A 12,327-nucleotide genomic window follows, 5' to 3' on the forward strand; every position below is an offset into this window, starting at 1 on the left:
CTCTGCCCGTGCTGGAGCGCTTCCCTGATATTTTTTATTCCCCATCCCTGTTTGTGCTTCTGTGTTTACAGCAGCGCCTCATCAGCCTCCTCCGAGCTCTGGGGCCTGCTAATGTCCCCTTCATGCCAAGCTGTGACCCTCCGGCTCCTTCCCCAGCAGAGCCTGGCATGGAGGCAGCTCACGCAGTGCCACCACCCCGGTGTCACGGAGCCTTGGCTGGCCCCGGCAGCTTGTGGGGCCCCTGCAGGTCCCCTCCTGGTCGCCCCCTGGCCAGAGCTAACGGGCTGGGGCTGGGGCTGGCCCTTCACGGGGCACTTGGGGTGTCCCCAGCCCCTGAACCAGGCAAGTCGTCTGCCCTGCACGCACCTGCGGAGGGATGAGGGCAGTGGGTTAATGAACATTGATAATATGCAGCTGTGGGCTTGCTTGGGAGGGGTGGTTTGGCTGACGGGGTGATGTGCAGCTGTAGCTCGTTCCGCTACGTGGGTAAATAGCCCTGAGGAGTTGGGGGGGGGGGGGGGTGTCTGTGTGTGTGTGTGCAAGAGGAGCAGTGGGGTCTGACCTCTGGAGAAACAGCACAGACAGTAGAACCTGATCAACACGGTAAATGCGTGGAGGGATGCAGGGAGGGAGGAAAAGCAGCTTGGGTGGATGGAGGGATAGGGGTTTGGAGGGATGGAAGTGGCTTTGGTGACACACAGACACGGGGAAGTGGCCACCATATGCCCAGAGGGCTGGTGGGCTGGCAGGGGGAGCTCAGGGCCTGGACCCCATCAGGGTCTGCCCCTGTCCCCCACCTCACTCCTGTGCCGTCACAGGAGCCTGTCCCTCTGACTGCTGCACTTTGGCTGCCACCAGAACATCCTTCACCGTCCATTGCTGTTCTTACCCAAATCGGGCTGGCTGCCCCCGTCTGCCACGTGCTTTGCAGGGAGCAGGTGGAGCTCAGCACCCCCGTGTACCTGTGGGAGCCACAGACCAGCCCACGTCTCGCATCTGCCCCTTCCTTCTCCATTTTCCTTCCCAAAAGTTATAAAGCACCGCCCTGCTCAGAGGATTAGAGAAGAACCACCCCCAAAATAACGTCCCTTGGCCACAGTGGCCTGGCTGTGTTCAGCAGAGGACAAGAGGCTCCTGCTGCCGGCAGGGGACATGTGGCCCTGGCTAAAGCCCCTGTCCCCAGCCCGTCCCATCCCATTCCGAGGGTCCCGTCCCAAGGGTCCTGTCCTGTCCCAAGGGTCCCATCCCGAGAGCCCCGTCCGGTCCCGAGGGCCCCACAGGGCCGCGCTGACTGAAAGCAGCACCGAGGCGGCCGCATCCTGCGGCAGGGCCCCCTCCCCGTCAGAGACACCGGGCGCTGCAGGCCCCTCTGCGCGGCTCCGTCCTGCCCCACCTGCCCCCGGTTTGACAGGGTCTGTTACACGCAGGTCAGAGGACGGCGCTTCGCAGGGTGGAACCCCCCGGCGGCTGGGCTGGGGGTCTGGGGGGGGTCCCAGTGCTGGGGCCGAGCCCCCACCGCAGGCGAGGCCAGGGTTCCCTCAGCCCCCCACGCCATCACCCCAGGCTCTGGTTGTGCCCCAGATGCAGGCCCGTCTCCGCCACTCATCGCTCCAGCGCATCTCCCGGCCCCTGTACACCTCCCCGGGGACACGCCGGCCTGACCCCTGGGAAAGGGGGTTCCCCCCCGCTCCCACCGCGCCAACGTTCTGCTGCTCACACTGCGGCCGGTGGGGCCCCGGCCAAGACCGGGACTTTTTAAATTGGGCTGAATTTTTTCCAAAAAATAAACCCACCTGGTCTTCTCAGGCAAACGCCGCCCAGCCCCTCGCTCCTGCCTGGCTTCCGATGCTCAGGGGGGCGGCAGCTCCGCACACCCACGGCCCGCGGGGCGGCGGGAGACCAGGGCGGTGTGAAATCCAGCTCCGCTTTGCCCAGCGATCGCCCCGAGAGCTGCAACCCGGCCCAGGAGTGGAGAAATCCCCCAGGAGAGCCGTGGTGGGGAGCGGGGCCAGCCCCCAGAGATGCCCTGTGTGTCCCGCCCCACCCCCCTCCTGCCCCCCAGAGCGATCCCAGAAGGGAGCGAACCCCAAAGGCCCCGCTGTGCCATGGGCTGGGGCAGCTCCAGCACAGGCTCAGAGAAAAAGCAATTACAGAAACGCAATTATTTTTTTTTCATTTTTTTTTTTTCAAAAAAGCCCTTTCCACCAAGGCTCACACTTCCAACCACCGTTTGCATTTGGACATTAATTATCTTTGCTGTGTGGGCAGGTGGACGAGAGCTGGGGGATGAGGATGGGGCCATGGGTGGGGGTGGGGACCGAGCTCACCTGGGGCAGGTGCCGCTCCTGAACCCCCAAACCGCCGCCCGCAGAGCCAGCGCCAGGGAAGCAAACAGCCCTTATCTGCCCTGTGTCACAGCCCGTTTGCTTTCAAAGTTTGTTTTACTGCGTAATTACTTTAAACTGTGCCCTTTGTGCGAGACCTCTTATTGAAAAGTCAATGAAGCACCAAGGTGGTGATTTTTTTTTTCTATTTTTTTTTCCTTCCTTTTCTAAAACAGCCGGCGAGAGGCGCAGCAGGGCCTGGGCAAATTCCTCCTGGCACCCCCAGGCGCGTGGTGGGGACCCCTGATTTCCCAGACACTCGAGCCCAGCACGCTGGAAATGTTGGAGCCGATTCAGGTCAATTAAAGTTGAAGGGTTTATTGAATTAGAGTGTGAAAGTAAATACAGCCAGCCCTGTATTCAGTCTGTTATTTTTCTGATGTTAATTCATTTTTTTTCACCCCGCTCATAAATGTGATTTAAAGGGTGGTAGAGATTCATGGGCTGGAGGAGAGCTGGGAGATGGGTGTTGGAGCTCGGAAAAGATGTGGATGGGTTCTTGCACCTGGGCAAGTGTCAGGCACAGTTTGGACGTGAGGAATAAAAGCGCTTCTGGCAGCAGCGGCCAGGTGAAATCCAGTAAAAGAGTCGGGAGAGGATACCTCATGGGATGCGGCTGCACTGCAGCTTAACACGCCTTGGCTGGGGACTCTGGGATGTCTCCAAGGCTGCCCATGCCCCACAGAGGAGACCAAAAACCCCTTGAATTTGCTGCAGTCAGCGCAATAACTCACATTGGGCGAGTGCAGACCTGGGCACAAAAACATTTGTTTAAAACTGGGCCTAAGGTGGGCAGTGTCCCCCCAGCCCAGAGAGCGCCCGAGCGGAGGAGGAGGAACCCGGTGGGACCTGGGAGCATCTGCCCCAGGCAGGGCACTACCCTGCTCTCCATTTTTAATGCTTCTGAGAGATTTTCTTCCCAAAAAGCTCTCGAGTGAGGCTGGCTGTGCAAGCGGAGTATTTTTAGCAAGTATTCATGCAAAATGACTTAGGCTAATAATTTGCAATGTAAAGTTAGAGCTTCAACAAAAGCTCAGAGTAAGCAGATTTGGGGTCAGCGGGGCTGACTTGCTGATTTTGCTGAAAGGAGCCGCGCAGCCGGGTTCGGGGAAGCTGCACGGAGGCTGGAGCTGGTCACTGGATTTTCAGGGCAATAAAACCCCACTGTGCCTAAATTCCCCAAACCTGAAATCCTTCCATGGACTGTGACTCTGCAAAGTTACATCTAGTTAACCTGTAAACAGCCGCATCGAGCACGACGGTCACCAGCAGTTATCACGCCGCCTTTCCCGGCTCCGCGCTTTCCCTGGCTTGTTGCCTCCTTTTGCCATCGTCGAGCCGTGAGCAAGGAAAGGAGCTGTCAGAGGGAAGCGCTTTTAGAAAACAGTGGTAATAAATCTGGCTCCCCTGCTGTTGCCTCTCCCTGAAGTTTCACATGCGATTTAACTCCAGTGACTGATGAACGTTCATGAACAAAGAGCTAAGTGCAGCCTCCAGACGCCCCAGCTCAAGGCTTACAGTGAATTTTGGCCGTTCCCCCTGGCAGCCCACCCTGGGACAACGAGGCTCTCCAACCCGCCCCACGAACGTCCCTACCAGAAGGCAGGACCAAGGCTGGCTTTAGGCTCCTTTGCAGGTGCCCCCGAAGTTCACCTCTGCCCCTCCTGTTCATTAGCTCCATCTTCTGCTGGTGACAACCTACCCCAGAGCTGAGCAGCCGTCAGGCTGCTGGAGAACAACCCCTGGGGACGGTCACTGCCAGCGATCAGACCTGGGGAGCATCAGGGTGGGGACGTCAAGTCCCTGACAAATAATGTGGGGCCAGGGAGCAAAGATACCCAAAAGGCGAGGATGGTGACGGGCCATTGCATCTGTCCTTCAGAACATGGGCCCTCGCCAGCCACTGGTGGGAGGTGGCTGCGGCTCAGCAGACACGAGGGACCCCCAGAGCCCTCCAGAGCCACCAACCTGCCAAGCACGAGCCACCAGCCACAGCCAGCGGTGCCAGCATGGGTGAGACACTGCGGCGTGACGCTGTCTCTCGCGGTAAGCCCTGGGAAGACAGGAACGGCAAAGTGTTTCTGAGCTCTGACGACAGAGCTCGCGCCCATGGGTGTCAGAAGAAGCGGCAGGGTGTAAACCCAAGTGCCGAAGGGCTGCAAAGCTCTGCTTGCGCGCGTTTTGTTGCTGTGAGCGTGCCCACGATCAGCGCGGCATCTGGCACGAGTTACGTACACTGGAAGAACGAGGGAAAGAAGTGTTTTGTATTTTTAATTGTTTTAATGAAGAAGCATCTCAATATATAGCAAACCTCAGCAAATGACTCTGGGTCACCACGTTCTTCAGTTTTAGGATGACAGCATCTCTCCTTTTCTCACACCGTGTTTTTTTCTTAATGGACTAGAGGCAAACCCTCCCGGGTTTTCCAACACCAGCTGGCTCCTCGGCACGAAGCAAACTTCTCTCTGAACCAAACAACCAGAGTAAACTGTGAATGAAACGTTCCAGCCCCAGGAGGGATTTTTGTCAGAGGCTGGGTTAGCACTTGCCAGCCGATGACTTCCACCTGGTCAAGCTCCTTACAACTCGGGCAGCAAATACCGCTTACTTTAGTATAAAATGGGTTTTATAAGGTTAGACCTTATCACAGATGGTTATAATTCAAAATTTAACTTTAAAATGGATTACTCTTAAGTTGTGACTCCATAAAATATGTGGTCAATTAAGATGTGGGCCCTCAAGAGTCGCCTGCAAGCTTGGTGTAAAACACGCTTTTAATGCTGGACAGATTTGGTAACTGAATCCGAACTGTGGCAACCGAGCGGACAAACACCCAGTACCAGGTGGGTGCTTTTCATTAAACAGCTTTTTCCATTTACGTGCATCCTGCTTTATCGGCTCTTATGGGCTAAAAAAAGTCCTACATAATCATAAATGTTAATAAATACAGTATAAGTACAGGCCTTCCCCCTCCCTCTCCTTTTAGTATGGTTCTTTAGGGTTCATATTCTTCAAGCTCTTTTCTGCAGCCACAAATACCAGTCGCTTCCCCCCCCGCTTTTCCCTTGTGTGAAGAAACACTTCTGTAATCCCTACGATTTTTGCTTTGGGACTTAATTTTTACATAAAAAAGCCTCACACCAATATTGAACAACTGTGATAAAACAGGCAGAGCTATTAAAAAATAAGTGCTTGACACAATAATTATTTTTACTGTGCTTCAAATACACAAAACATGATGAAATTATTCAGCCTTGTCATCATATGCATTTTAAATGTACAGTTATGGATGTTTTCAGACAACAAAAGCACTTTTAATCTTTTCGTGAGGAGAAAGTCCAAGCCCTGTGTTAGAGCCGACCAGCTGCCCCACGGAATCACGCAGCTTGTCAGCGCAGGCAGCGATGGCAGCGGACACCAGAGTCTGATGAACGGATCTGTTCTCCCTCTCCCCAGAGCCAAGGTATGCGGCATTAAGTTTATTCCAGGCCAAAACACCACGCAGAGGTCAAAACCCTTTGTAAGATCCTTTTACCTGGACCTATTTCCCCCAACTGCTTTGCCTTTGCGGCTGTGCCCATGCTGTATGGAAAGATACGGACTGAGGCAGACGACATGAGGAGCTCCGATTGCAAATCAAAAAACTTTATTGCATCTTAGAAGCAAGTCTTAAAAAAAAAAAAAAAAAAAAAAAAAAAAGAAGCTTTTCCATGCACTGAATCCATCCAAGTACCTACATCCTTGGGACTGTCACCAAAAAACGATGAACATTATAAGACATCGACTCTACACTAGTTGCAGTTCATATTCCATACACGTGTAAACAATGTTTTTTTCTTCTACTGGAATAGCAATTACTCCGTAACATCCCTTCAAACATGGCAACAACCTAAGCATCGGTTTCTCTCCGTTCCTTCACAAGTCTCCACTTCCCAAAGAGTAGGCAAAGTGGAACTGAGAGCAATGAGACAAAATGGTGCTGGAGGATACGATAGAAAAATATATTGTTCGCTGGTTTTTATTTTTTGTTTCTGCTGAGCAAGATATTTACAGGTAGGTACGTCCCAATAAATCATCTGCTTCAATGACAATGTCCATTCACTGTCTAAATCTCAGTGTAAAGGGTTCCCTTTCTGGCTTTAAGGCACTTTATTTTGTATATTTTCTCTTACCTTGCTAGGTGTTAATTCATAGGGATCACACCTTCCTTGTATTCGGCCTCCCCATCCCCAGTTCCGCTTAGAACACCAAAAAAATTCCTACGCTTGCTGAAGTCATTCCAAAAACGTTAAAGAAATTTGGGAAAAAAGATCCATGAAAAAATATTTTAGAAAGTAATCTTTGGAGATCATTTACTGCAAGTATGATGTACACTACCTTATCAGAGAGAAGATGCAATACATTCCTAATATATATATATATATTTACACACACATATATATATATATAAAATATTAAAAAGACTAACAGATATTCAAGGAAAGGTCAAGAACCTAAAACAATGGATATTAAATAAATTAACAGTCTATCAGATACAGAAAAAAATAATCCCAAAACAAAACTAGTAATCAAATGTAATAATTGTTCCCATTAACATCACATAACCGACTGAACAAAATCAATGCAATCAGGTGCAGTACACTCGGTATAGGAGATTTTTCAAAGTTCTCGTTAGGGATCTCTAATTGTTCGTTGCGTACTGTCGCTTTGCTGCAAGAGATTCGCATTTCCCGTCCTCTTCCCCTCCCTCACGATGCTTCAGCATTTCTTGATCACATCAGCACAGCGGTTGAGGACAACACACAGAACCCACCACGGATTCTTAAAACATGACATCCATATATATGGACCAAATATAAAAGACAAAAATTTCTACAAGGACTAATTGGCTAGCAGGTTGTGCTTACTTTCTTCCCTCCCTTGAAGTCGCCTGGCCATAATAAGTGGAAGTGTATTTTTAAACTGAAATAATCAGCCATTTGGAAAAAAACCACCCTCCTGTGATCAATACCTTTACCAGCGCCACACCCATTCGTTTTGTTCTAACGCAACTTAAAAAATAATGGCTATCCTTAATAAAAGAAGCAGAATCTTTGCACGGTAGCAGTCACAACAAAACATTTTAGACACACCATTTTGTCACTTGGCTTGCACGCTCAGGTCCCAATTTACAGAATCCCAGCAACGAAGACAGCAACGGAAAAGGTACGAAACAATCTTTTGTTTCATAAGGAAATTCTAATTCAAGTCAGATTTCCGCTCATCGGTCAGATAACGCTTAAACAATTTTTTTGTTTGAAGGCAAATATTGATCACAGTTTTGTTCAAAACCAAAAACACAACAAAAAAACCAACGGCCTTGTTCTTCTCAAAACGAGCGCTTTGTAAGAAAACAATGATGATTTCTAAAATATATCCTGTGTGGTCTTTTAAAAGTGAATTATCAAAAAACATTTTCCCAAAAATAAATTAGATAATTAAAAAAAAGTCTTTTCCAGCATAGCTGGACATTAGGCTGTCCTCACTGAGCCATTAGTATTGCTGCTTTTCCCAAAATTTGGGTCATTTTTTTCAAACCATATTTCAGCCAGCTGTTGTGTGGACCCATAAGTTGAAGCTTTGGACCCCAAGCACATTTTATATTGTTTTGGATCAAGATTAGGGTCACAAAAAACAGGGTGATGCACATGGACTACTCCAATTTCTTGGCTTCGGAAAGTTTTTAAGCCAGCTTGAATGACTTTGTTAAACAGGTCTACGTCTTCAAGGCCCCAACCCTGGATGGAGACATCAAAGCCACCTGCTCGAAGAAGATCACCTTTGTAAATACAGGTAATACCAAAGCCATAGTTCCTCCAGAAACCTGTTTTCTGGGTGAAGGCAAAATGATTGTCACTAGGAACTTTTCCACTATAAACAATCTTTGGATCATACTGGCTAAAAATGATGGGAAAGTATACTTGTTGACCCAAAACTGTATTGGCCCTACACCGTTGGAGGAATTCTGTGGTAAAGACTAAGTCAACATCACAGAAGAAAAGTAAAGACTCGTTCTGGAACTGAGAAGATCCGACTTCCAGAGCCAGTGCCCTCGAGAACTCCCCCGACACTGGTAAAACCTGCATGTCAGCCTTGGGGTATTTGGAGCGGTAATCTCTCATCAGCTCGATCTGTTTCGCTTTGTCAGGGTTGGAGTTGGAATTGAAAAGCAGGACAACCAGCTTGACGTTCTGGTTTGGAATGAGGCACGTCTTTTCAAAATTCCCCATGAACCTTGCAAACATGTCGAAACGTCCAGAGAGAGGAATCAGGATGTTGATCTTCTTGTCTTTGAGTTCCTTCCTCTCTACTTTTGATCTGCTGAGCTGGAAGGGAACAAACATCTTCAGCGAGTTGGAGAGGAAAGACAAGGATCCAGAATCCTGGTTGATCTTGCTGGCCAGCTCTTTGGCATCCATCTCTTCGTGCTCCAAAAACTGGATCTTGCTGAACGTCTGCTGCAAGTACGCGTGCCTCCTGACGGGGACGGTCATCTTCTTCCCCTTATGCTTTTTGTACAGAAGCAACAAGTCAAGAACATACTCTGCTCCGTACATCGGATTTACTCTGCGATAGCCATACTGTATTTCCTTGAAATCTATGATCCTCCCCCGGGTCTTAGCGTTAGCGTTGATCATTTCCATGACCTGCATAACGATGTCGTCCAACGCTTCACGCTGAGAAGAGTCCATGCCTCTCCGAGGGGGCTGCCCGTCGGCACCCGAATACAGATACTTTCCAGTAAGAAACTCCCACTCCAAGATTTCTTCCCGGTGGCGGGGCTGGAATCGCATGAAGGAGGGTGGCATCCCCAGCTGCAGGTCGTCCTTGTGGATTTCTGTATTGCTGTATTTGCTCATCAGGACAATCTCCCGGTGCAGCTGTACAGTCCGGTGGCGCAGCTCGGCTATCTTGCGGCTCAGCATGTAGCTGTGAAGTCTGTACTGGTACGGGGGATTCTTATTGGGGTGCAGCGTTATAGCCCTGTGTATTTTGCTGTTCCTCAGGTCTCGGATATAGCCTTTTTTGTTCTTCTCATAATTTTCATAAAACAGCTGCTGCATCTAGAAGAGAGAAAGGAGAAATTAGCACCTCGGCAGCGCTGTCCTTGTGAAAGTCAGCCCACACAGCCCCCACGGGGAGAAAACTCCTCCTGGCTTGCAGGGCCAGAAGGCTTTCCAAATAAGCTGTTCTTGGTTTTAGGCACAGGTTGTAGCAATACCAGCTTCTATTCAAGGAAATTAAGAGGATTATTTGTTGTAAACTGGTGAAAGAAACATCTACCGTGGATTCAGGATTACTACAGCCCATTCTAGAGATAGCACCGTTGGTCCAACAACAGAGCAGTAAGTGGATTGTAAGCTCATTTTTTCACGACAACACAGCATCACCAGGAAAAAATAAACCATTCAGTGTTCACTACAAAACTCCTATTATTCATCTGCTTCCCATGGGCTTTAATAATAATGATAATAACAATAAAGAACAACAACAAAGGATGCCATGTACATAGTAAGCAAGTATGACGACACCTTTTCCGTTACACCCAAATGCTGTTTAGGCATTAAAAATCCAGCCTGCGGAATGTTTTAGTCAAGATGCCAAATATGTTATCTCAAGTGCTGCAATGCAAAGCTACAGTTCCTCTCTTAATTTTAAAATGTCAATAGAAAGTAAAATGCACCTGAGATTCCTAGCAGTAGTTCCAGAAGGCAGGTGATACACGATGCATATGTACACTAGAATAAAAACATCCTTAAAGTGGAAATTGCTATTTCAAAACACGGAAGATAGTGAGCCAAGATTAGATTCACAAGCCTTGAGGAAAGCTACGACTTGAGAAAAGCAAGCAAACCAGTTTTACAGCTCTCGGTAGCTCAGGCAATAGCTGATATAATAAAAGGCATGTGCAAACCAGGATGATAACGTGGAAAATAAGCTGAAAAAAGCCCCAAAACCTAGAGAAAAAAAACCAACCTCAAGGCTGAAGTTCTATACCAGCCCAGATAATGGACATTTTAAAAGCTCACGGACTCATTCCATGTCACAACAAAAATTCCATTAACCTGCCAGAGGAGCTGACACGACAATTTCATTTGATACAGGATCCAATCTATGTTATTGGCAGCAGAATCTGCTGTAGGTAATGCAGTCAATAAAGCACAAGTAAAAAGGCTATGAAGATTAGCAAAGAGCTAAAACCCAAAAGATGAACAGAAGAGAGAATGATTCAAATACGATGGCAATTAAACAGAGCACTGAAAGGAAAGTCACAAGCCCAGAAAGCCTCCCTTTAACAGACAGCACGAGTGATGCTTCTACCAGCTGTTCAGACCCAGCAGAAATCCTGTTTTATTAGGCCTTCAGTTGCATTTTTCCCATTATTGTGGACAGACATCGAATCTAAGGGATAAACTTACACCTGGATTTAATTGCCGCTATCTTAACAAACCAGATGTGCGCATACTGAAACCTGAAATTCAGCGTATCGCTGCGGACGGCACAGGAGCAAGCTGCATCTACTTGAAATGGGCAGCACGAGGTTTAATCTGAAAATGTAATTCATTGCAAAGAAGGGAGGGAGGGATTTCAGCTGGACTGAGGAAGAAAGGCCATTTTCTTCATGGGTCGTCACCAGTCCCTGACCCCTTCTCCCTTCCTGCCCATGCTCACCTTCTTGCCCACTGTCCCCCGAGTGATTCCTGCTGCTTTCGTGCTGTCTGTGAGCAATTCGGGCCAGAGGCTGTCTCTTATTAGATAGATCCCACAGAGCAGCGCAGCCAAAGGAGAACGTCTTGGTGATGGCCTCTTGGCATCACCATGTATATCCCTCAGAAGTCTTGCAAGGTTTAAAGGAGTGCTACGGGCAGAGGTTAGTTGATCCAATCCCATATTCACCAGCGTTACCTAGATTGAACGCACCTCGCCTTTCCCAAGAAGCCTGTTTTTCTACTCACCCAAAGACTGTCCTTAATTTGTATCCCTGTATTGTTTCCTCTAGTAACACTTTACTTTTTATCCACACTTTGAACCTCTGCTGCTTCTGTTAAGGGCTCTAGGAGACCTCAAATCACGCTCGTTACAGCCAGACCTGTAAGCACAATTTATTAGAATGGAGGGCTCACACTGCAAGAGCAAGACCAGTCCGACACTGTAGGACCCCACATACGTTTTTACCGACTCCACTGATCTATCCTTTCTAACACTATATGTATAGAACTAGAAGTATTAAATGTGTACAGTAACACATTTCACTGGTATTTTAACTACGAGACAACTATAGGCACACTTTTCCAGGAGCATTGTCACATTAGATAAAAATTCTTAAATCACATCATTAGGCAATTATTGTATAAAGGAAAACTGACAATAGGACTTAATTTCAAATCTTGTTTTGAATTTATAAGCAAACAAAATCAAGACCACGCAGCCTGAATGCATTTATTCCAGAACTGCCATCTAGGGCATTCTGAATTCGCTACAAGAGGAAACCATGAAAAGCAGAAAGGCTTTTTGATTACACAACAACGTTTTAATAGAATACCGATGGGTAGGAAAATGTTATGAAACTTCCCAATGGAAGTAAAGATATGAACCCTGAGCAAATAGCCCTAAATAAAACTAACAAGCGTATTTTAAAGCTCTGGCTTGCCATGCAGAAGTAACCTCTTAGCGAGGCTGGTTAACTTCCGAACTTTTAATACTACTTCTTGCTTCTTCCAAACACCAGCTAACTTTGAAAACTGAACTGAAAATAAAACAGATCTCAGCAAGACTTTACTGGTGCTTCAACACAAAGCAATTTACAACTGAAACATCTATTAACGTCCACCTTGCTCCAGCCAAAGAGGTGACAACTGTAACAAATGCTGTGCTCTGGCCAGCCCTGCAGTACAACTAATGA

The 12,327-nt window shown here is 48.2% G+C and overlaps 1 protein-coding gene and 1 long non-coding RNA gene across 2 annotated transcripts in view; one reads left to right on the top strand and one right to left on the bottom strand.

Moving 5' to 3' along the window:
• Nucleotides 1-515: 515 nt before the first annotated feature.
• Nucleotides 516-6,086, top strand: LOC308066963. The gene is made up of 2 exons (XR_013929386.1): nt 516-603; nt 2,561-6,086. It is a non-coding gene; the product is annotated as an uncharacterized lncRNA (long non-coding RNA).
• A 300-nt stretch (nt 6,087-6,386) lies between these two features.
• CHSY1 (chondroitin sulfate synthase 1) overlaps nt 6,387-12,327 on the bottom strand; it is a 78,181-nt gene continuing 72,240 nt past the window's right edge. Inside the window, exon 3 of the mRNA XM_080394978.1 lies at nt 6,387-9,487. Within this exon, the coding sequence (XP_080251104.1) occupies nt 7,895-9,487 (1,593 nt within the window). The 3' untranslated portion in view covers nt 6,387-7,894. The remainder of the gene's footprint in view (nt 9,488-12,327) is intronic.

The sequence above is a fragment of the Falco punctatus genome, assembly GCF_963210335.1.
Source record: "Falco punctatus genome assembly, chromosome: 7".
Lineage (NCBI taxonomy): Eukaryota > Metazoa > Chordata > Aves > Falconiformes > Falconidae > Falco > Falco punctatus.